Below are 25,931 nucleotides of genomic sequence, written 5' to 3'. Positions count from 1 at the left end.
ATCCTGGGAGCTGAGCCCAAAGGTGCGCTCCGTGGCGCCAAAGAAGGGGCCGGGTTACCCCCGAGGCCGGTCCTGGATGGGCAGGTCTCCCCCCCTCCTCACCCCCAAGCGGCGCTTTCCCGCCCCAGAGTGCCAAGAGGCCAAATTTCGCGATGCGCTCCCGGACCTTCTGCGAGGAGACAGCGCGTGGGCGAGTCCCTCCGGCGCCTTGAGGTGTGTGCGTGTTTGTTCTGTGCGTACGTATGGTAAGGCCGAGAAGGAGGAGACGACTTGGCCAAGCTTTTCCCGCCTCCCTTCGCAGCCGAAGCTGCTCGGAAGGCAGCCGCCGCGGCCTGTCCCTTTAAGGTACTTCGACGCTGCCCGCCGTCCGGCCCTGTGCGAAGGCAGCCAAGCGGGGCCGCCGCCAAAGAAAAAAAAAGGGCTCGACTCTCATCGTCCTGGTCCGCTCCGCAAGCTGAAGCCGGGTGGCGGCGGGGGAGGGGGGGCGCGGCTCTGCCGGGCGAGGGAAGGAGGCGGTGGTCGGGGAAGAAGCGGGGAGTGAGTAAGGGGCCTCTGAAGGAGGAAAACGGGGCTGAGGTAAGGGAGCCGACCCGGCGAAGGGTGAGACCGCAGTGGAAACACGCGGGAGCAAGCGGGGGGGGGGGGGTCGGAGGTTTCTCTGTAGAAGGTAGGAGGTGGGCGCGCGCGGACTGATCTCCGCGGCTTCTTTTGTAGGGTCTGGAGCTAGTGGGACCTTCTGTTTTAGAAAGCGGCGTCGGTTGCGCCCCTTGCGCAGAAGCGAACTTTCCTTTGAAGCCTGGATGGCCGAGTGCTGCTCCATCTCTCCAGTTGTCCTTTGTATTCCCTGCCGCCGCCGCCGCCGCCTTTTGCTGGTCCACGCTAAGCAACTGGAGTTTACTTGAGGAGCCTCGCTCTGCTGCCTTTCCATGCCCCCCCCCCCGCCTCGCCCGTTACATTCTCATTCTGCCCCAGGCGCTCGACCCGAGTTAGCCAGGCGAAGCAGGCGCGCGGGTGGGGAGGGGAGAGCTGTTTCTTTTGGCTCGGGATTGTATCTTTCGCCGCTGCGTTGGAGGTTTCGTTAAAAGTCCTTGTTTGAAAAGTGCGTGCAAGAGTTGGGGGCTCACTCGTTTGAGAAAATTTGCCTTTGCCAACTACGGGGGGGGGCTCGACTGACGATTTACTTGAGTAAGGTAAAACGGTTTAAAGTGGAATTCAAGTAGAAAAGAGAATAATACGCTGTGGGTGAACAGGTGTGAATAACTTTCAAACAGCTTTGTTTGCTCTAAAAATGTCTCTCTGTATACATTTTTTTATTATTATTGTCCAGCATAAAAACTTTGAAATCTAGAATCAAATACATGTTCATCTGTCCTTTTTGGTAATAATACATTTTGAATTGTGAAAGCTCATTTTTTTTTCAATGGATAGACTGGTTTACCTGTAGGGAAGAAGGACTGACAACGAAATTGTAAAAACTGGATTCAATCCGACAGGTTTCTGTTGGCTAAAATTTTCAAAGGCTTATCATATAGTTTTCAGATTCTTTCTCCAAAACCAATTTTCCAGTAAACAATCTAAAATTACTGTTCAGATTCTCCGTATTTTGTAACTCTTAAGGTCGTGTTCAGTATATAAAGAACATAATTCAAAAAAGAATCCTAGCGATGTTTGTCGTGTCAGGTTTTTTCAAGTTGCTCTGCTAAAGTTCAGGTGTATCTAGTGAAAAGGTGTTAGACCTTGTTCTACAGAAAGGAGACCCCCCCTCCCCATCTTTTGTTTGCTTCTTTTTGTTTTGCTGTTTCTCAGCTATATTGTTAAAAGAGTGATAGGGAGATAGTAAGTAGATTTGAGTATGTAATATAACTAACTAGAAGCAGAGATGCAGAGATTAAGTCACCCAGTATATTCTTTGTCGGTATAATATTCTGTTGATTAATGTATGGCACCAATCCAATTTCTTCTTCAGAAGCTTTGTTTGTAAAGTAATACTTCTATATAGCTGGAATTCAAATGAGGTTATGTTAAGACACGTTCTCATTTATCCATCAGAAAGAATTCTACATTAGTTCTAGTAGGCCTCCTTTTCCTGTTCCTTCTGTTATTCCATGAAATAAATATGTTGCAAATAAATACCATAATGGGGTTGTAACTAAAATAATTATATATATTAGCGGTTGAAGGGTCATGCTTTACATAACTTTGAAGTCAATGGAAAAATAATTGTCTTGACTTATAATTACATGAGAATTCTTTTACCAAACAAGCTGCTGATCTGAGCATTAAAAAAAACTAATGGGAAACAAAAACAAACTGCCTTTGAGAATTATGGGATAAGAATGTAAGAAGCTTAGTATTGTGCTCAGAAAATGTGGGCTTTTCATACAACTTTTTATTTCAATACAGTTGGAACATTTTTAGAAATCTCCCTCCTGAACGAAAGATGAAGTTGTGGTACTCCCCGGGGTTCCTCATAATCGGTTTCCTGTACTTCTGGATCCCATCGTCCATGTGCTGCAACAAAGCCCTCTGTGCTAGCGATGTCAGCAAATGCCTAATACAGGTATGAGATATGCTTATGCTTGATAAGAATCCAGACATTTTTCTGTAATAACAATTTTGAAAGAAGTGAAATAAAAATTATTTTGAAGAGAAAACTTATTGAAGAATGTGGAAATGGTTTTTTTTTTTGTATTTTCATTCCATTAATCCATGAAGAAACATACAAATGCTTATTAGCATCATCTTATAAATGATAAGATTAGAATTTTGAAATTAATCAGTAAAACTGATTAATGAGGTGATTTGTTTAGGTAATAAAGTTCTGATCTACTGAGACTTAGGTTCTTGGCCAGACAGTGAATCGATAAAAAGCAAAGAATACTATAAGGAAAGTATATAGGGCATATACAATCAAGTATTGTTCAAAAACTGTTCAGACACTTAAAATGATAGAAATGCATAGAAGTTTTGTCTTGCGCTGAGGAGATATTTATGTGGGTATCATGCATGCTTCCCTCAAACATAAGTGGGACATTACAGGTGAAACATTTCACTTGGAGGAAGCACCTGGAAGAAGATGGTTGAAGATGTCTGAAAGCCCTATCACCCTATCCTCCTCCATAATGGAGGAGGCATTCCTTGAAATACTAAATTACAAACTAAAAGATCACTTTGTTTTATCCAGTGTTACTTTGTTTTCATGCTGCACGGGCTTGTCCATGAATTGTAAGTGACTACCTATTTCTCATTTAAACACATCGTAAAACTGGATCTCTGGAACAAAACTTAAAATTGATGTGGAAAACCGTATGTGACAGAGTAGATACAGGAAAAATATATTGATCGAACAAATGTAAAAACAATGACTTGATGATTTTTCTTAATATAGGGCAGGGGTGTCAAAGTCAATTTCATTGAGGGCCGCATCAGCATTGCAGTTGCCTTCAAGGGGCCGGGTGGGTATGGCCAGGGTGGGCGTGGCCTACTGGGTGGGCGTGGCTAGAGTGCGTATGGCCTACTGGTGGGCATGGCCAGCTCTACATCGTTCTCATCAAGGGTTCCTATGAGGGCCTGGGCAGGAGTGGGACAGATCTGAGTGTCTCTGGGCCAGGGCTAAGGCAGTGGGGGCCGTTCCCTCACTGTTTCCAGGATGGCTTCATGGGCCACATGAAACCACTTCGCGGGCCGGATCCGGCCCCCGGGCCTTGTGTTTGACATGTGTGATATAGGGCTATAAAAATTTACCATTCCATCAAAATTAGAATATTCTGTTTGATTGTAATTAAAATTATAAGACATGTTGCTATTATTGTAATTAACTTGGACTTAATTTTTGGAATTTGTTTTATCTACTCATAATTTTTTATATTATTGATGGAGATCAGGCTTATTTATATATACTCTGTGAAAGAAGCATTATATTGTGACCAGAAATGAATATATTTTCTTTATGTAAAGTAGGAAAGCAATACATACTTTTTGGTTTTTTTTAGTTTTTAGTTTTTTGAAGAACATTTAGAACTAAATAACATTAGGGAAAACTGATGGATAAAGAAAGCTGTGGCTCATTGAATATGGAAAAAGTTACATTTTTTATATGAAATAAATGAAGTAAGCAACCCACTTTGGTGTTATTTGTTCACTTCAATGCCTCTCTATATCAGGCATGTCAAACGCGCGATGTCATGTGACGTCGCGCGACGTAGCAGAACTTTTTCCCCATTGCCGGCAATGGGGTGCGCGCTGTTTTGGTGTGGCGCATCCGGCCCATGGGCCGGCAGTTTGACATGTCTGCTCTATATAGTATATTAGTAGGGTCCCCATGGAAGCTGTGGTAACATTTGTTGGCAAAGATATGCAAAAATACAGAAATCCAAAAGAAGTCAAATACTTTTTTTTCCAGAACTATGTGATACATTTTCTTTGTGTTATGTTTGGGAAGTAATTCTAAAGATAGTATTGGGTATTTCATGTTTACTAAAGCATGTATACAATGCTTGCTGGTTTAATTCGACTAAATTTATAGCCTTTTCCTACAATCGAGTACAGAATTTAAGTGTCCATGCACTGATATTGAAATATTGCTCCTGGTTGTAGAATTCTTGTTACTGGAACATACTCATCATCTCTGTGGCTAGATCGTCACTTAGAAAAAGAAGTCAAAGCAAAAAATATCTCTGTAGGAAATGTGATGAATGACAGATAGCTTTGAAGCATGCAGTAAATAAAATGGCCAGTTTTTCCAGTAACGTATGACCAGAATTGTAAAATCAAAAATGGATTGGAAAGAAATCTAAAAATATATTTTCAAAAGAGATGAATAGTAATAGGATGGCAAACATGAGTCAGCAAGGGCAAATGTTCCAAAATGTGGCAAAAATCATCAGGAAGCAGAAGGTAAATATTATAATTTATCATGGTAGTTGCATATTACCATCCCAATTTACTTTTGTTTTTGTTATTTTCCTGGCAACATGGATGCTTCTGAATAAAGCACTAAGCTGCGACCATTTTTTTAAAAAACCCATCTTTATTATTTTTATGAATAACTCAAGGTGGCAGACATACCTAATACTCCTTCCTCCTTCTGTTTACTACACAATAACAAACCCTGTAAGGTGAGTTGGGCTGAGAGAGAGTGACTGGCCCAAAGTCATCCACCCAGCTTTTATGCCCAAAGTGCAATTAGAACTCACAGCCTCCTGGTTTCTAGCCTGGTACCTTAACCACTAGACCAAACCCTGCTCTTTATATCTTTGTATTTGCTTTAAACCTTTTATTTGCTTTCTAAAAATTCTTAGAACCACCTCTTGTAAATACAAATGAAGAGGGTAGTGGACAGTCTGTTTTTTCAAGAGCCAGGTTTCATTTAACCTAAATAAAGAATCGTCAGTATGGGCTTTGATGCCAGTGGATGCCAAGGGAAGTTTGTGCAGGCATACTGGGACCCAGAGTCATCTCATTACCTACCTTTGAATGATGCAATAATTGTCCTGGACCTGGAATAATAACCCCTGAACTGCAGCAGCTTGGTAAATGGATGAGTTAGTAGAAATAACTCCAATTCATCAACATGCATACCAAACCCTATTTCTAATACATACTTGAGGCTTATTTCTTGGCTGTTTTGCATACTTGTTTTAAGTAAATGTTAAACCACAAAGGTTTTGTTACTAAGCTCAAAAGTTTGTATTTTCCTTTTTTTTAATATTATGAAAACAATTCAATGTACTTTGCTTGGTATTTTTTAACCTTGAGCATCAGTTATATAATTGTAACTATTCAATTATAGACATCTTTTTTGAAACTATACCTCTATTTTAAATTAAAAGGAAAAGGGGAAAAATATTTTCAAGAATATGAAATTTTACTGTAGTATTTAACATCAATAAGACTTCATTGTAAATATCTTCAGGATTTTTAGAGGGAGAACTGGTATATACATTTTAAATCTATGCATACTTACATGATCAATTATGCCTAATTTGATGGTGATAATAACAACAACAATATTGACAGATTGTACCTGCCAAGAAGAATAGGGGGCAGAGGGCTACTGCAAATCCACCAAACTGTAGAAGAAGAAAAACGAAGTTTGAATGACTGTGTGAATCAAAGTACAGAAAAATTGCTGCAGGCTGTGAAAACAGAGCATTATAAAAATAACAGAAACAAAGGCAGAATATAAGGAAAAACGGCTGGATGATAGATTAAATAGATGTAAAACCAAAGCTTTGCATGGACAACATTTGAAAAACATTGAAGGAAAATGTGATAACAACTTGAAATGGGCATGGCTTAAGATGGGAACCATCAAGAAAGAAACAGAAGGCTTAATACTGGCTGCTCAAGAACAAGCACTACAAACTAATGCCATGAAAGCAAAGATACAAAAATCTACTAACAATCCAAATTGCCGACTTTGCAACAACAAAGCTGAAACTGTTTCACATTTAATATGTGAGTGCAGCAAAATCGTGCAAACCTATTACAAAGCTAGACAAACTACTGGGCATTGTGTAAAAAATACAACTTGCCTGTGTCCGAAAAGCCGTGGGAACATAGGGTGGAAAAAGTTGTCGAGAATGAGAGGGTGAAGATCTTGTGGGACTTCCGAATACAGACAGATCACCATTTGGAACACAACATGCCAGATATCACAGTTGTAGAGAACCAAAGCGTACAGCTGATTGATATCGCTGTACCAGGAGATGCCAGAGTCGAAGAAAAAGAACAGGGAAAAATTATGAAATATCGCAACCTGGCTATCGAAACTGCATGATTATGGATAAAACGCATAACAGTGATACCCATTGTCATTGGGAACTATGTCCAAAAACTTTACAAAACACATCAAGAAATTGCAACTTCCTGCAATAACTCCAGCAAAGCTACAAAAAACTGCGCTACTTGGAACATCTTACATTTTAAGGAGATACCTGGTTGATACCTGGCATGGTGGCAGCAGCCCGTGTCAACCATTAGTGCCAGTCAATTTGAGTGTTCAGTTGACTGAGTTTCATGTTTCTGAATAATAATAATAATAATAATAATAATAATAATAATAATAATAATAATAATAATAACAACAACAACAACAACAACAACAACAACAACAACAACATTGAAAGAGACCTTGGAGGTCATCTAGTTCAATCCCTGCTCAGGCAGGAAACCATACCATTGCAGACAAATGGCTGTCCAGTGTCTTCTTAAAAACTTCCAGTGTTGGAACATTCACCATTTCTGGAGGCAGGTTGTTCCACTGATTAATTGTTCGAACTGTCAGGAAATTTCTCCTTAGTTCTCTCTTTGGCTATTTTCCATCTGTTGCTTCTTGTCCTGCCTTCAGGTGCTTGGATAATAGCTTGACTCCCTCATCCATGTGGCAGCCCCTGAGATATTGGAATACTGCTATCATGTCACCCCTCATCCTTCTCTTCATTAAACTGGACATATAACTGTTCCTTATATGTTTTAGCCTCCAGTCCCCTAATCATCTTTGTTGGTCTTCTCTGTACTGTTTGTAGAGTCTCAACATCTTTTTTACATTGTGGTGACCATATGTTGAAGAGGCACAAATACTTCATGTATGATTAAATATACTTATTAATAGTTCTGTGAGAAATTCTTCTCTTATCAAGATAACAAATTGAATAATTTATTTTTAGAAACTTTTTAACTTTTTTTCCTACTGAACAATTTTGTAATTTTCATAATTAAATTTAATAATGAGCATTTGTTTAAAAAAAAACTTAAAAAAACATTTTTGGTGCATTTCATGGTTCATTGACAATTTAAAAAAATTCATGTATTGATAAAACACATTAATTTAATTTATAAATACATTATAAGGGATTATCCCTAAATTAACATTCTTTATCTGAAAAAATTGTATATAAAAGCCCTGCTTAAATATTCAAGTTTTGATGAATTCTGTGTAAGCTAAATTACCCTCTCAGATAAAAGTAATTAGTTTTTAGAAGACATTTGTTTTCCATAAGAGCTTGTATTGAAGAGAGGGGAAGAACAGAGGGAGAATAAGCTGTTATTAATCAATTTCTTTCATGTGAAAAGAAGAGATTGTGTGAACTGTACTCCATTTTATAGAATGCAGGGAATGGTCAACATAAATATTTATTTTATCAGCTGTGCAACAGATGTGAATGAAGTCAACAATCTTGTATTGAAACATACTTGATTTGTTTTGTCTTGCTGGATAGTTCTCTTTAAATCTTGTTCAGATAGGATTTCAAGAAAGTATCATAAACTTTCAACAATCTCTTTAACCCAGGGGTCTCCAACCTATTGGGCACCAGAGACAGGTTCTGTGGAGAAAGGTTTTTCCACGGACTGGAGAGTGCGTGGTTTTGTGTGCTGCTTGCATCCCATGGATGGGGCTTTGCTTGTTCGTGCGGACCAGTTGCTGGCATGTCAGGAAGTTTCTCCTTAGTTCTAGGTTGCTTCTCTGCTTGATCAGTTTCCACCCATTGCTTTTTGTCCTGCCTTTGGGTGCTTTGGAGAATAGCTTGAGTCCCTCTTTGTGGCAGCCCCTGAGATATTGGAACACTGCTATCATGTCCCCGCTTGTCCTTCTCTTCGTTAAACTAGACATATCTAATTCCAGCAACCGTTCCCTATATGTTTTAGTCTCCAGTCCCCTAATCATCTTTGTTGCTCTTCTCTGTACTCTTTCTAGAGTCTCAACATATTTTTTACATCGCGGTGACCAAAACTCGATGCAGTATTCCAAGTGTGGCCTTACCAAGGCATTGTAAAGTGGTATTAATACTTCACGTGATCTTGATTCTATTCCTCTGCTAATGCAGCCTAGCACTGTGTTGGCTTTTTTGGCAGCTGCAGCACACTGCTGGCTCATATTTAAGTGATTGTCCACTAGGGCTGCAAGATCCCTCTCACAGTTACTACTATTGAGCAAGGTACCCCCTATACTATACCTGTACATTTGGTTTTTCTTGCCTAAATGTAGAGCCTTACTTTTTTCACCATTGTATTTCATTTTGTTAGATAGCGCCCAGTGTTCAAGTCTGTCCAGATCCTTCTGTATCTTAAGCCTGTCTTCTGAAGTCTTGGCTGTTCCTGCCAGCTTGGTGTCATCTGCAAATTCAATGAGTTCCCCATTTTTCCCTTTGTCCAAATCATTGATGAAGATGTTGAAGAGCACTGGGCCCAGAACAGAGCCCTGAGGCACCCCACTACATACTTCCCTCCGTGTAGATGCAGTTCCATTGAGGACCACATGCTGAGTATGGCCGGTCAGCCAGCTACGAATCCATCTGGTGGTGATTCTGTCTAACCCACATTTTTCTATCTTATCAAGAAAAAGGTTGTGATCTACTTTGTCAAATGCCTTACTGAAGTCCACGTAAATTAATATCCACAGCATTCCTCTGATCCAATAATTTTGTCACTTGGTCAAAGAATGCAATAAGATTTGTCTGGCATGATCTGTTTTTGACAAACCCATGTTGGCTTTTAGTAATGAATTTGTTTGCCTCTAGGTGCTCGCTGATTTGTTGTTTGATTATCTTTTCCAGAATCTTCCCAGGTATTGAGGTCAGCCTGATAGGTCTGCAATTTCCTGGATCCATTTTTTTTTTCGTTTTTTGAAGATGTATATCAGCTCTTTTCCAATCCTCTGGTATTTCCCCAGTGCTCCAGGATCTTTGAAAAATATAGTTCAGTGGTTCTGAGATCACATCTGCCAGTTCCTTGAGAACCTTGAGATGTAATTCATCTGGTCCTGGTGGCTTGCTTCATAATAAAGTGATCAAAATAATCCATGGGTTAACCCATTGTATGAATCCATCTATCATTCAAGACTTGTGGAAGCAAAGTTTACTTAGCACAATTTACTTCCCAATCACTATTTAAGATGGTAATTTTAAATAAATAATTTCCAACACAATGAAGTATTGCTTTTGTTGACTAGATGGAATTAATGTTCATTATATTTTTCCCAATTTGTTTTCCAAGGCACTGAAATGGAGGTAACTTGGGCTTTTGGAGACTGTACTTCCAAAGGCTGGACTAAATTTATAAAGGATCATGGAGGGAAGTGGGAAGTTTATGCATTCAGCCAGGACAGGGGCTTACTTCTGCACCTTTTGATGGTAGGAAACTTCCCATGATTTCCTCATGGAGAGGTTGATTATTTAAGAACCATAAATACAAATCATAATGCTTTCATTGACACTGCATATGCAGAAGGACATAATATCATGTGATACATTTTTGTCTGTCTGTCTAACCTTTCTTCTGTCTGTCTGTCTGTCTCTCTCTCTCTCTCTCTCTGTGTCTCATTATCCAGGAGCTGTGTCAGTGCCGACCTGGTGAAGGAAACTGTTCTTGCTGTAAGGAGTGCATGCTTTGTCTAGGCACACTTTGGGATGAATGCTGTGACTGTGTTGGTGAGTTTATTTTTCTCCCCACCTATACCAAAAACAGCTACTTTCAGTAGTAATTTTCAATTATTTAGCATTTTTTAAAGTTTATGCCAAAAGTAGCAGCTGGTAGAATAATGGGTATTTTATATTTAATTCAGTGTGTACATGAGGTTAAGATTAACTATTTGTTAAGGAGGAAGTTGTTCACGAAATAACTCTTGGTGCTTTAAACCAAAATTCATGAAATGTGTACCTCATCCTGTATTGGAGGAAGAAACTTTTATTAGGATTGAGAAAAGATAGTGCATGCTGCAAATCTTTCTGAAAAACATCGTTTTGACCAGTTGTTTTCAAAGTTGGGAAAATTGTGGTTCAAGACATGCAACCCGCTAGATTAGACTAAAATGGGCTTGTGTGGTTTGTGAGTCAGCATGTAAGGAGCCAGTCATTGTATGTTGAATGTTGTTTGAATAATGCAAAAATCTGAAACTTTGTTTTGAAATTCTAACTTAATTTGAAACTTTTTATTTGTTTGAATGTACTATGCAGACAGAGGAATTAATGTTTAGTTAACACAACCATAACTTGTGTGACATCCCCCCAGCTATCATTTTAGTCTGAAGTGCTTAATGCATCTTTCTTCAGTTTTTCATTGCTATTAAATGTTCACGCATGGCACATGCTCACCTATCTGCTTATGGGAATATGCCCATAGCAGTGGGCAGAACAGAGTTGAGGATTTATTAATGTCAATTGATGAGAAGAAACCTCAGCTTGGTACTTTCAGCTGATATTAAATGCTAAATTCCCAACTGTAATGAATTACATTGAGGCCTTAAGGAAAGCTGAGTCTTCATTTTCTAATGTTGTTTTGGGGAAAGATGATCCATTCCACATATTTTATGGCTGCATCATACTGTGATAGTGTTGATCTGCTGGATGTTGCGAAGCTTATTGTTGCTGCAATCTGCCAAGCCAATCTGAGAGTGAATTGTTTGTTTTATGAAGACTTACTGAGATAGAGTTAGGATTCATCACAAGCTAGATTTGTTTGAAAAGAGAGCGAGAAGTCTCTGTTTTTAGGAGTCTGGAGGCCAGTTCATAAATTATGGGAGACCTTAGGTTGCTGTTTCCTATAATTTGAATTATATGCCACTGCATTATCAGTAAAAAGGAGCTATAGAATATAGGAAATTCTTATAATTATTTACTACAAAAAACCCAGCAGCTCCCTAGGAAAGTAATGGACAACACTGTGGAAAAATGTGCTAGCCACCCACCGCTGTGACTTTTAATTGATGTTACTGTAGGGATTTGGCTGGAGTGAATTATCCTGTTCCAATAATTAAGTGAAATTCTGCTTGGAAGAATTGTTGGATAAGAAAGCTTCCTTTCTTGTAAGGAAGCCAAAGCTTCCCAGTCAAAGAATGGAAGGTGCAAAAAAAGTAGTGCCAGGATTAAACTCCAGTGAGGAATTAAAGGGGGTTGATAGAGGGCAGTCAACTGCACATTAAGCTACTTATGGAGTAACCAATTCTTATCTAGCCTCACTGTCTCGACTGCTAGTGTAGATTCTTCTGAAACTCAAGCAGGGAGCTTTACGTGTCACTGCTGATTTATAATTTCATTTTCAGTAGATATGAACGCAACATTTAGTGTACTTCCCCTTACCTCAGAGTTACAACACAAACTATATTGTGTCATATCCAACACTATTATTTTAGATATCGTTACATTTCTGAGTGCTAGATTTACCCAGGTGTTAATTGTTCTGGCCAACTGTCTCTAAGGACAAGGAATTCTTTTTCTATTCATCTATATTGTCCTATTTTTAAAAAATGCAAAATTGCAGTTCTGAGCCGTCATCGAAAAACAGATTACACATTTATGAACATCCACAAAGTAAAGCTGGTCCAGGTGTACAATTGTGTTCTGCTGTACAAAAATAGAAAAAGGAAAAATACACAACAATGCTGTAGCTATGATTAGCTAAGGACACAATAGAGAACAAGGGATCAGGTGCTTGAATTGCCTCTGACAAATTTTGTATTTGTACTACTTAATGTTTGTACTAAAGTTCATTCAGGGGTGATTATGCTATTTGAATTTTATATTGCTGCTTACATGTTACTAAAGGATATGTGGGAAACCATAGCAAACTGAACACACGTTCTTAAGATCTCTTTGAGGAAGAAAACTGAAAAGAAATTACTGTAGATCATGCCCTAATTAATAAGGAAAAGCAGCTATGAGCACAAACACTATATAACAGGGGTGTCAAACTGCCAGCCCACGAGCCGGATGCATCATAGCGAAACCACGCCTACCCCATTGCTGGCAATGACAAAAAAGTCACGATATGTCGTGACACGTCACATGACATTGCGAGTTTGACACCTGCTACTGTATATAATGTCAATACTTTTCTATATAATGTTCAGTGTTTCCTTGCAAACATAGTAGACCATTAGAGAGGCATAATGCAACAAAAACAAAAATATTTGAACTACATATATAGGTAGTCCTTGAATTACAGTCATTTGTTTAGTGACCATTCAAATTTACAGTGTCACTGAAAAATGTGAGCAAACAAACGTTCCTCGCACTTAAACCACCATCACAGCATCCCCACAATCATGTGATCAAAATTTGGGCACTTGGCAACCAACATCTATTTATGACAGTTGCAGTGGAGTCAATGGGGGAAGCCAGATTTGCTTAGTTGACCACATGATTTACTTAACTGCAGTGATTCACTTAACAACTATGGCAAAATCATAAAATTGGGCATGAAACACTTAACAACCCCTTGCTTAACAACTGAAATCTTGGTCTCAATTGTGGACATAAGTTGAGGACTACCTTTAAGTGTTTCCCTTTCATATATTGTTAAAATACAATGCTAAACATTTACACATGGTGTAAATTAAATAGTCCATTGTATAACATATGTTACAGCTAGAACAGATTGTTAGATATGTACTATTATTTGTGTAGATACTATCAACAGGCATCTACAAAGTATTTTTCCACTTTAGTTATTGAAATAATTACTTAAGATGTTCTCTTGAAACTTTATTTTAGTGGAAGGATTGTATTTTTATAGTTAGCAGAATACATTAAGGATTGTATTGAGTACTTCAGAAATCAAATGCAGCAAAACAGTTTTTCAGACTGTAATTTCATATTTAATTATTTTTAAATTGTGGTAAAAGTCAATTCATATGCCTTGCTGTCTTCAGGGAAGAGTAAGATTCTGGTGCACTAGCTCATTATTGGTGAATTAACATATTCTTTTTAAAATATGCAACATAAGTTGTGAATGCAATAACTTCCGGGAATGTACTAACATGTCTGAAGATACGAATATGGCAAAGATTTATGGTCCCGATTTTATAAATCTGGTAAAAGGATTGCATTTATTGATTGAAGCAACATGTCTTGATTTGTAATCAAATAAAGTATTATATGAATAGTCTTAATACATTATGCTGTTAAATTCAAATATTATACTACTGGGCCTTAATGTGTGTGTGCATGTACATCCCCACTTGCGTGAGCAATGGATAAGTGTGTGCATGTGCATTCCATTTGCATGAGCAGCTGCTGTGCATGCCCGCCGCTCGTGTGGAACCATTCCTCCCCCTGCCCTTGCCAGTCCACAAAGCCGAAGAGGTTGGGGAAGTCTGCTCTATGCCATCTCCATCATTTCCCATCCTTTTTTGGAGGGAGGAGATCAGATTACATTGATACTGTGGTATTGTTTGTTGCAATTACTGAGTTAAAAAGCATCTGGATGGAAGATCCAGATAGTTGTAGAAGATAAACAGGATTTATAATCCATGGTCTCTTCTTCTCCAGCCTAAATAGGATGAAAAGTTCTTTTGTTCGCACTGAAAGGCTCTTAATCTTCTAAAATGCAGTTTGTGGTATTTGTATTTTTGTGTATATTATATTGGGAAATTTTATGACAGGAATAAGAGTTTCTGCAGGTAGACCTCAACAACAATTTGTTTAGTGACTATTCAAAATTACAACAGAGATGAAAAAAGTAATTTATGACCATTTTTCACACTTATGACAATTGTGGCATCTCCATGGTCACGTGATCAGAATTCAGATACTTGGTAACCAACTCATATTTATGATGGTCATATGGTTTTTTGTGACCTTCTGACAAGCAAGATCAATAGGGAAGCCAGAATCACTTAACAACCAGGTTACTAACTTAACAACTGTATTGATTCACTTAAGAATTGTGGCAAAAAGATCATGAATTGGGCAAAACTCAGTTAACAATTGTCTTGCTTAGCCACAGAAATTTTGGGCTCAATTGTAATCGTAATTCGAGGACTACCTGATTTAAAAAAAAAAGAAAACGCTTTTATAAATCCATGTTACAGCAAAATTTAATCTCAGAAGCAGTTTTTGTAAATGCCTATAAGGTTGTTAATATCAACTTTTCTAATGTTATTACTCATATTCTTATGGGCACCTATTGTTGAACAACTTGTCAACTTGTCTACAGGTATGTGTAACCCTCGGAATTATAGTGACACACCTCCCACTTCGAAAAGTACCGTGGAGGAGCTGCATGAGTCAATCCCTTCCCTTTTCCAAGCACTTACAGAAGGTGATAGTAACCTGAACTGGAAAATTGTGTCCTTTCCTGTTGCAGAGGAACTATCACATCATGAGAATTTAGTCTCAATTTTAGAAACTGTGAACCATCCCCAGCATCAGAATGCTTCCATTTCAAACAACGTTCATCCTCCATATTCTAGTGAAAAAGGTAAAATATTGTGGTTGAAAGATTGATTTGTTTGTGGCGTTTGCTAAGTTTTAAAAATGTGTGGTGATTTTCATTTTATTTTTAAAAATCGCATAAATATGACCCCTGTTCTAAAATATGGAAAACATATGAAATATGAGCAGTGATCTAATATATTATTGTAGGAAAACAGATGGTACATGAAACCACTAACTTAGGAGTTTAGCAGAAGTTTTACTTGAATGATCTGTGATTTAGACTTTGGTCAAAAAACTAAAATCTATCTTCTGTTTTGGTTACTTAGAACGCATATGTACTGTGGTTTACTTTGATGACTGCCTGTCGATACACCAATGCAAGATTTCTTGTGAATCTATGGGTGCTTCCAAATACCGATGGTTTCACAACGCCTGCTGTGAATGTATTGGACCTGAATGTGTTGACTATGGGAGTAAAATTGTAAGATGCTCAAATTGTATGTTCTGAAACTAAACCATTCAATTTTAATATGGCAGACACCAAAGAATGTGTGTTGGGGGGGGAAAGGAGGGAGGTATACTTTGCATATATTACTTTGGATGGTATAGCTGCAGCACATTTGAAAGGAACTAGACATGTATAATATTTTAAATATGTAATTTTACACTTTAAATTGTTGGAACAATTAATTAGTAAATGTTTAGATTTGGTTTTGATTGGGCAATGTATGAAGTTTCATAATTTGAATTTTATTTCAGGCTATTGATTAATTTGCATGTATGACCTTAAGTAGATTGATCATGAAGTTTGGCCAGAATCATAATTTGGAGTTCTGAATTAAGTTATATTTTTGAGCTTTTCACATGTGCCACTTGTGAACTGTAAATTGCTTTTATAGACTATGCAGATTACTGATTACTTCAGCAATAGCTATTTTTAAGAAAGAAAAGGAATTTAGATTGCTTTTTTGTTTTAAGAATTTACCCTCCTTATAAATAGCCCTTTATAAAAAAATTTTGATATACTTAACGATATCCTTTTCGTTGCACCCTTCTTTTCTTTGCTTTCTTAACTCTTGACTTCAGCTAGTCTGTTTTGAACAAAATGGATGGAATTTGGGATATTATATTATAAATCATAGTAATTCAGAAAATTTAGATTAAAACATTATGGGGTTTAGATTAAATAGGAAATTATTTGAAAAATTATAGTCAGTGCTATCTACTAAAATTTATATGCATTTTCCCATTTCCAATTATAGATTCCTATAATACACTATTGTTAGTGTTAACAAACTGCTTAATTTATTACTGTTATTTGCTGTTTATGGAAACTATACTTTTATTTGAAAATATGTCTACAAATTGATTCTTTTATGGTTTTTAATAAGTGATTTCATCCAGGTGAAGATTGTAAAGAAATGATTACTATTCTCAAAGATTAGAGCAGGATTTTTCAAACTTTTTCAGTGGAACCTACTAAGAAAATTTTCCCCTAGAATCTCTGATCAAAACACAAGGTTTAGGGATAAAAATTGGCTGTGTTCAAGTGTCCACAGAATCATTTTTTTTCTTCAGAACATATTTGAAATAATTCTGGAGGAGAGGAACAGTCTAGTGGCTAAATAGGGTCCTGTAATTCCTGTTCCCATCTCCAACAGATGTTGGCGATTTAGTCAGTTGTTTCTACTGCTATGTATTTATCAAGTGAGATAACATCACACAGCATCACAAGGAACAGTTGTTTTCCAGGCATTCAGTGCCCAGAAGAAAGTACCAGTAGTCCTTGATTTATGACCATAATGGAGCCTGGAATTTCTTAAATTATGACCGCTGTAAGCCGAGGCACAAATGGACCTGATCTCATGTATGTTTTTTTGTGATGATCATTAAAGTGAATGCTGCAATTGTTAAGTAAACACTGCAGTTGTTAAGTAAATCCATATATTCCTGTGGGCTTTTTTTGCTAGATTCTGCCTGAAAAGGTCAAAATATTGTAAACATTGTAAATCATGGTCATGTGACTGTGAAATGCTGCAACCAGCTGTAAAGGTGATCCATTTATCACGCACCTGAAATGTCATGTAACAAAAGGGGGTGTGCAGTCATCAGAACTCCACAACTGGATTGTAAGTAGCTTTTGAATGGGAAGTTTGTCTCCAAACAATCACTTGGTATGGTTAGGACAAAACAGGATTACCTGTATTGTATATTTCTACATGTGAGCTAAGTTAACCCTTGGTATATTTTATCTAATTTAAGACTGTCTCAGTGGTAAACCTCAATGCTTTTCATTGAGAACTATTATACAGTTGTAACACTGGATTTCCATGGAGAAAAGATATATAATTGCTTAAAGAAAGAATATATACAATGTTTCTCCTTTGAATATTCTAATTCATTTATTTTGCAAATAAGTGATCTTACATCTTTGCTGGCTGGGGAATTCTGGGAGTTGAAGTCCACACATCTGAAAGTTGCCAAGATTGAGAAACACTGTTGTAGACAATAATTCCATTGTATTATTATTTTTAATTTCTCCAAACATTCAGGGCAACCAATTAAATGTGGGCTGTATCTTACGAATTATAATAAAAGATGATGAAATCAGGAACTTGTGCAAGCACTGCAAGTACCTTCAAATTTGGAAGGGGCTGGGTGGGATTTAGTCCTCTCAATTACAGCTTCATTAATACACAGATGACCATATTCAGCAGCTCCGCCAGCTCCTTGTAGATTTCTTTAATTTTATAATGTAGTATTCACAAGGTATATTTTATGGTCTTGCTTCCTGGAGGAAACAGTAACAGTCCTATGTAATTTAACTTGATTCTATTTATAACAGAAAATTATACCTTAAAATGGAGGACTGGTATAACAATTTATGTAATCCAGTAGCATTTAGTCAATTGGCAATGTATTGCAATAGGAAGTCTGTTCTATAAAGTGACAAAGAAAATTGTTCAATTTAATAGTCTCAAGAGTAAAAAAAAATATATAATTTTGAATGCTCAGCCTGTAAAATGCATAATTCTAATTATTTTCTTATTCTGTTATGGTAGATTTTTGAGATTATTGTAATAGTTTAAAAAGTATTACAAGAAATAATTGAATTTGGAATGACTCTTTGTTGCTTATTGTAGAAATTCTTCAACCTTTAAATATATATTAGAATGTTCTGTTAATCTAGAATTCATAATACAATTAAAATCATCTTCCAGATGTATATGCAATTACAGTAACAATTTACAACAATATTAAGTATTTTCTTACTTTTTATATTTTCCAATAACTAATAAACACCTTGTTTTATCTATTTTGCTCATTGTTTTCTGCTTTAATCTGTAGAGGAATTAGTATTAGTTTGCTTGTAGGAATTTTTATATTAAAAATGGCAAGCCTGCACTATTCCTAAGAAAAGTACATGCAAGTCTCAATGAAATCACCAAGGGTAAGTTTGACTCAAAGGAGAATTCAGCTTTAGCCATTCTGAATGTCTTTAGTGCAGCAAACTAGGATAAAAATATTTTACAAAATGGGTACATTTAATAGAATAGATATACATAGATACTTTATAGTCAGAGGTCAGGCTCAGGAATGGATAGAAGCTGTATTGCTTTAGTTCAGGGGTCTTCAAACTTGGCCCTTTTATGACTTGTGGACTTCAACTCCCAGAACTCCTCAGCCAGGCATGCTGGCTGAGGAATTCTGGCAGTTGAAGTCCACAAGTCATAAAAGGGCCAAGTTTGAAGACCCCTGCTTTAGTTGATTAATTACTGTTGTCAAGTCCTAGGTAGAGGATGTGCCTACACAAGGGATGTTAGCTTTCTCTCCTAAATCAATCAGCAGTCTTTGATATCATTAACCATGACGTCAAGTCTGAACCACCTACAAGATTTAGTATTTGGGAGCCTGTTTACAGTGGTTCTGCTCCTTTCTCAGCGGAAGAAAACAAATCATTCTAATAGCCTATGATGTATAAAGTGCCATGGGGTTCCATTTTCTTTAACTCTACATGAAGTCGTTGAGAGAAGTCATCCTTTGATTTGGAGTAAAGCGTGATATTCTTGTGATACGAACTTTATGTCCCCAAATCAGGCTGCATCCATGATCGAGGTTGAGATTGAAGGAGAATTTGGGGGCTCAAGCTAAAAATCCCTAATCCGTGTCCCAAATACACTTTCACAAGGAAATTAATATTGTCAGCCATGAAACATTTCGAAAACCGAGGAATGCTGATAAGCTAGGGAAAAAAAATGAGGTGGTGGTAGGACGTTATAGAAGGTGATCAGTGCTCTGAGAAAGCAAAAGAAATTCCCTGGAAAGAAACTTATGTTCATAGAATAATGCCTCTTTATTATTTCAAAACCCCATTGTCTTTATGGTTCTGCCCTGTCATCTTTTAATTACATTCTAATGTTTCACTGACCTCATTAGCAAGTGATGTCGTAACTTGGAATGATCGCTAAATGAATGGTTGTATGTTGAGGACTACCTGTATCAAATTAAATACCTTGCTAATTGATGTGTACAATCCAATATATAATTTGCATAAGTCTATAAGTCTTCCTTAGCCTTGTCCTTGACGCCAGCAGTCAATAAAGTAAATTGTGCTTCAATGTAAAGTGTCCTGGTCTCCTATTCAGATGAACCCCCCTCCCCCCCAGTAAAATCTTTGCGCTTTGATTAAAAGGATCTGACTGGGGAAAAAACAGGCTGAAATTGACCTCTCCAGCAAGACCAATTTGCTCTTTACTTATTGAAACTGAACCTAAGGGACAGTTCCTTAACTTGCGGTTCTCCTTACATCAGAGCTACTGCTGGAGGTCAGGTGGAAATTCTAGGAGAGCTTTTGCCAAGCTCTGGCTGGTATGCTGGTTGTAACCAGACCCTACCTGAAGTAGGAGACTCTTACAACATTCACAGTGCACACTGTCATGTGATACTTTTAAAGACCATTCAGAAGCTTGGCACAAAATGCAATGATTTGCTTGTTAACTGGCACTGGGTGCAGTGAGTATATTGCGTACATGATATGGTCCCTGCCATAGTTACCAATCTGGTATGAAGTACTGATTTTGACCTGCTAAGTCCCATTTGATCTGATAGGTATCTTCAGGACCACCTGCTTGTGATCCTTCATTTCCATGAAGTTGTGGGGAAGAAGGGCTTAGAACATATTAGTCTATCATGGCTTCCATTTGATGGAGCAGTTTATCCCTGAAAGTTTGACTTCTTCAGACACTGATGGCAGCTTTTTAACAATTAAGATAATGGATTCTGGTAAATTTCCTTGTTCCATTTTCAAATTATAAGTTGGTTATTCTTAGATTTTTATTTTTGTACCATGAACATTTTATTTTTAACATGGATGTTTTATCCTTATCTTTATATAGAGTTGAGGGTCTAACTGTATATTTCAAATAATATAGATATTTCAAAAATAAATAGGTAAAAGTAAAGGTTCCCCCGCACATGCGTGCTAGTCGTTTCCAACTCTAGGGGCTGGTGCTCATCTTCATTTCAAAGCCGAAGAGCCAGCGCTTGTCCGAGGATGTCTCCGTGGTCATGTGGCCGGCATGACTAGACGCCAAAGGCGCACGGAACGCTGTTACCTTACCACCGTAGTGGTCCCTATTTTTCTACTTGCATTTTTACGTGCTTTCGAACTGCTAGGTTGGCAGAAGCTGGGACAAGTAACAGGCGCTCACTCTGTTACGTGGCACTCGGGATTCGACCCGCCAAACTGCCAACCTTCAGATCGAAAAGCTCAGCATCCTAATCCACTAAGCCACCACGTCCCTCCAAAAAAATAAATACATGTAGATAAAAGACTGGTATTATATAGCAGCACAGACACTGATCAAGGAATTGTTGAGTAACAATCATAAATACTAGTGTCTTTCTTAATAAACTTTCATTTTCTTTTCTCTGAAAAATCTATTGGAACAAAAATACCACACTGTTTAATTTAGAATTGAGTTGCAGACACTTAAGTAAATCTTTATGAATATAAATGTTCAGTTGAAAATAATTGGGCCTTCCAGTAAATGCACTTAAGATTAGGCACAAAAAATTACACAACCACTAAACTCAGATCATTTTACTTTTTGTGCTACCAGATAGTACAGAAAAAAACAGAATACTACTAAAAAGAATTCCTACATAAATAAAAATTCGAGAATAATTTTGAATAGTTACAAAGCTCTGAAATTTCAATTGCTCCTTTGCATTTTTCAGTATTTAGATCTTCCTGCAATGAATGCCTACTGCATTTATTTATCAAATTTGTAGGCAGCCCATTCCCAACAACTTTGGGTGGCTCACAACAAAAGAAAGAAATTCAATTAATAACAAGAAAAATGAATAATAGGTTGCAGGAACAACAAACTAGATGGGAACCAAGTGAAGGGCTTTATAAGACCCTTGCCAAAGGCCTTTCTAACTAGCAGAGAGGAGGCCATCCGCCTCTATGGAACCTCATTCCAGAGAAAGCGAGCTTCCAGGCAACCTGAATGCCACATAATCTATTTTTTATTAGGTTAACATCCCAGTTTGTTTATTTATTCAATTTCTATAGCTGCCTATATCAGTCAATAACTCTGTTGGTGACTGTGGGAAAGGAATTGTCCAGCCCATGGTTCCTCTCATCATGAGGTATCACAGGGATCTACCCTTTTCCTATGCTATTTAGAATCTACATTAAAATACTAGATGAAGTCATCCTTTATTTGAGGCATAGTATTATCAGTAGGCAGATCCTATTAAGTTGTACATTATCACCTGAGGCTAGACTGGAATTCTATGGAAGTCTTGGCCTGGTGGTAGAAAGCTGTGAGGGCTTGTACGCATCAAAATAAGCTCATGTTAAATCCCTCCAAGAAGTTCTGTCTCTGTCTCTGTTACAACTTTGATTCTGGACAAAGTTACACTTTCCTAAAGATAGCTCTACAATTTGGCAGAGTCCTCTTGGACTCACAATTCCTATTAGAACAGCAGGCTGAGGAGCCTCTGTCCAGCTTCATCTTGTAGCACTTGTGGATGTTTCTGGACCAGGAAACATAAGTGATTTGTGTGCTCAGCACCTTTAGTCTAAATTACAGCAACTCAGTATAGAAAGAGGTGATGATGAAGATGATTAAGAAGCTACAGTTGATCTTGTCTGAGACGGTATTGGCTCTCCTGCTTGAGCAGGAGGCTGGACTAGAAGACTTCCAAGGTCCCTTCCAGCTTCTATTCTATTCTATTCTATTCTATTCTATTCTATTCTATTCTATTCTATTCTATTCTATTCTATTCTATTCTATTCTATTCTATTCTATTCTATTCTATTCTATTCTATTCTATTCTTATTCTATTCTTATTCTATTCTTATTCTATTCTATTCTATTCTAAATCAGTGGCCTTTCAGTGGGAAAATGTATGCATTAATACTAATGCTACATTCATTATACTGGCTGCCAACTTGTTTTTGGACTCAAAAGTGCTAGTTACATTCAAAATCCTACATGATTCTGCTCCTCGGTATTTACAGGACTCTTTCAACAGGAATTTGACTCTACCGTGCATTCTTTTATGGAGGTTACAGTATGCTGGGCATCGGATTCCACATGAAACGAAGCAGATGGGCCACAACAATGGAACTTCTTGTTGGTTTTGGTGGTTGAAATGCTCATCTGCTGATCTTTCGGAAGGCCCTTAAGGTCTGTTATTTTACAGGACATTTAGATACTAAGGCTGTCAGGGCTGCCTTAGCTGATGGATTTGTTTTGACTTTTCTTGCTTCTTGAATTTTATCTATTTATTTAAACAAACAAGGGTAACATAAAATGAATATATCCCATTAAAATCAATCTTCAAGAAACAATTCAAATTTTACTTTTTTAAAAATCAAAAATAGCTACATATCAAGCGTATTCCTTTTAAAGTGTGTCCATCTCATCCAAACTGTGATGTTCAGTTTTTAAATCATTAAACTATTTTAATCTGATTTTTGTGTTGGTTACAAACTTGAATGACTTTTTATTTAAGCTCAGTATATGTATATTTGTGTTTATATTTACAATACTGAAATAAGGGGTAGTGGAAAAGCTTGAGTGAATTATGTAAAAAAAATCCTCATGTACACATAGATACATGCACATCTTTCTGTCAGTAAACAGGGTTACTGTGTACTTAAATGCTTTATCAGAGAGTAAGGAATTTCTGCACTTTTAAAAGACTTGGAAAATTACACACAAAATACAGGCAACTATTATTTTAACATAATTTACATACTCTGTAAACAGAGCACAGCTATTTAGAATAACATCTAGTGTGGAAGAAACCCAGTAAAGTTTAAAAAAGCAGTGCGCTAGCTCTAGTTAGACATAATAAATGGCAGAATTATTCCGAGTCAAAACATCCCACCCCTGTACATAATCAAAAGAGTTAATAAAAATAACTAGCTAAGGATGTTTGTAATGTTAATACAAGAAGATTAAATTAAATTGGGGAAAGTCTTGGTGCAGAATTTCTGTGGTTTCCGAAAAGCATTCCAAAAAGGTTACAGCATCATCCTCTGGAACAGGAGACAAAGTCCAGTTCTGTAGATATTTTCCAGGGGAGGGATACCTGGTCCTCAGTGATGTCTAATCTAAGGGTGAGGATGCAGGGTTTTAATTCAGCTTTTGATCACGGTTCAATAATAATTTTGAAACATTCTGATTACTTAGAAAACATTAAGAATGACTGCCGACTATCCACCACTGAACATGGCAAGGAGGTCAGGAAGGGGCCTCACTATCTCCCTACTAGAGATATTTTTATTTTATTTTATTTTTTATTTTTTATTTTTTATTTTTATTTTTATTCCATTTATATCCCGCCCTTCTCCGAAGACTCAGGGCGGCTTACAAGCTTAGCAGTAGCCTTCATTCTATGTATATGCCTGCTTATTAGGGCTTTCACACACACACCCCAAGCGGCATTATTACAAAGTCAGCTTATTGCCCCCAACAATCTGGGGCTTTAAAGGTAAGAACCAGCACCTTAAATCTCATCCGGAGGGCAACCGGTAACCAATGCAGCTTACACAGGAGGGGTGTAATATGGGAGTATCGGGATGCTCCCATCACAACCCGCACGGCCGCATTCTGCACCAGCTGGAGCCTCTGGGTGGTCTTCAAGGGCAGCCCCATGTAGAGAGCATTGCAGTAATCTATACGGGAGGTAACGAGTGCATGAGTGACCGTACGTAGAGCATCTCGGTCCAGATAGGGGTGCAACTGGCGCACCAGGTGAACCTGGGCAAATGCCCCCCTGGCCACAACTCCTATATGCTCTTCAAAACTGAGTCATGTATCCAGGAAGACGCCTAAGTTGTGTGCCCTATCAACAGGCACATTATGACAAAATGTATTGCTGTAGTCCAATTTGGAGGTCACAAGGGCAGGAGTGATCATGAGCAGGGTTCCCATGCTAAGAACAGGCATACCCCTCAGTTGTGCAAAGGCCTGGTAACCATGGCTGCTATTTGCTCTTCAAGCAGGAGTCGTGAGCCCCAGAAGACCTTCAGACTGTGCAGTAAGTCTGTCTGGGGCTGTGCCACTCCATCTAGAATCAATGATGGAAGGTCCCCAGAATCGTGATATCCAAAAATCTGGAACCATGCAGTCTTGTTTGGGATGAGCTGAATGTTAATCACAACCTAAACAACAAAAGACTAAAAGGATCAAAGTATTTATAAATATGAAAAAATATGTGAGCAGGTGAATTAATTAATGATTCATTATTAACTGAATGTTTTTCCTGCAACCCTTTCCCATAATTAATTTGTAAACATTGGCCAAGAGTCCATGTGTAGCAATATAAAGTGAGAACATTTTGTGAATGTTCTGTGAGTTTAGCAATAACCAGGAAATAGGGAGGGAGGGTGATTTTAGATCCAAATTATAGAACATCTGAAAGGGAAAAAGACTGATGGCAGCATATTCAATTTCAAAAGAAATCAGGTCAGATCAACATGTTCTTGCCTGTTTTCCTTAGGTCATAATGAGAGGTGTCTCATTGCATGTTTGCCAGTTTTAAAAAAAAAACTACTAAATTCTAACAAATCTGGCAGGACACCCATTCACTGATAATTAAACAAAGTTGGAAGAAATCATCTACATACCCGAACAAACATTTTATTTCCTGGAGTCCCATTTGTAGGACTATTCAAAATTTTGGACTTTGGACTGGTTTATATATTTAAGTTTTTTGTTTTTGTTAAATAAACTGAAAGAAATATTAATAATGTATGTAGTACGGTATGTAAGTTTAGTTTTGTTGAATAAATGCTGTACACATTTCTGGGGCTTTTTTTTCTACACGGACTTATAATAAAAATAATAGAAAGTGGCGTGGTGGCCTTATGGTGAAAAGGCCTGCCTCCCACTCATAAGGCTGAGTTGAATCCTAAATATCGGGAGATGTTTCTTTCCTAGGGCACAAAGAAAAAATATCTCCTATGAACTCCATGTGGTATCAGAAAGTGAACACTCAGCTTCATCCAATCTCCCTGGCTCTATCCTGAAATAAGGGATTACGGAGTCGTAAAAAGGGAGTACTGTATAATAAAAAATAAACTGAAAAGTTATTTACTGCTTTCTTTAAGAAAGAACAGTTGCTTCTGAGTTAATTCAATAATGACCTCTTAGAGAAATACATTTTTTAAAGTTATCTTTCCCAAGCTTGCAGACATGGTAGGAGAAGGTGGGAACATAAGATATCTATTTGAAACTGTTGGCATTAAAT

The 25,931-nt window shown here is 37.6% G+C and overlaps 1 protein-coding gene across 5 annotated transcripts; it reads left to right on the top strand.

The window, feature by feature from the left end:
- TWSG1 (twisted gastrulation BMP signaling modulator 1) lies at positions 1-16,422 on the top strand. 5 transcript variants are annotated; one of them, XM_081325271.1, is made up of 5 exons: positions 1-213; positions 2,404-2,560; positions 10,331-10,430; positions 14,935-15,198; positions 15,482-16,422. In XM_081325271.1, the coding sequence occupies exons 1-5, from the start codon at positions 77-79 to the stop codon at positions 15,661-15,663; spliced, it is 840 nt and encodes a 279-aa protein (XP_081181397.1). In that variant the 5' UTR covers positions 1-76; the 3' UTR covers positions 15,664-16,422. The 5 variants fall into 5 exon arrangements, with proteins under 5 accessions (XP_081181397.1, XP_081181396.1, XP_081181399.1 ...); XM_081325270.1 differs by having other exon boundaries at positions 62-345; XM_081325273.1 differs by lacking the exon at positions 1-213 and adding an exon at positions 367-440.
- The last annotated feature ends 9,509 nt before the right edge of the window (positions 16,423-25,931 follow it).

This window comes from Vipera berus (genome assembly GCF_964194415.1).
Source record: "Vipera berus genome assembly, chromosome: 3".
In the NCBI taxonomy this organism is placed as follows: Eukaryota; Metazoa; Chordata; class Lepidosauria; order Squamata; family Viperidae; genus Vipera; species Vipera berus.
This window is presented reverse-complemented; position numbering and strand designations above follow the sequence as displayed.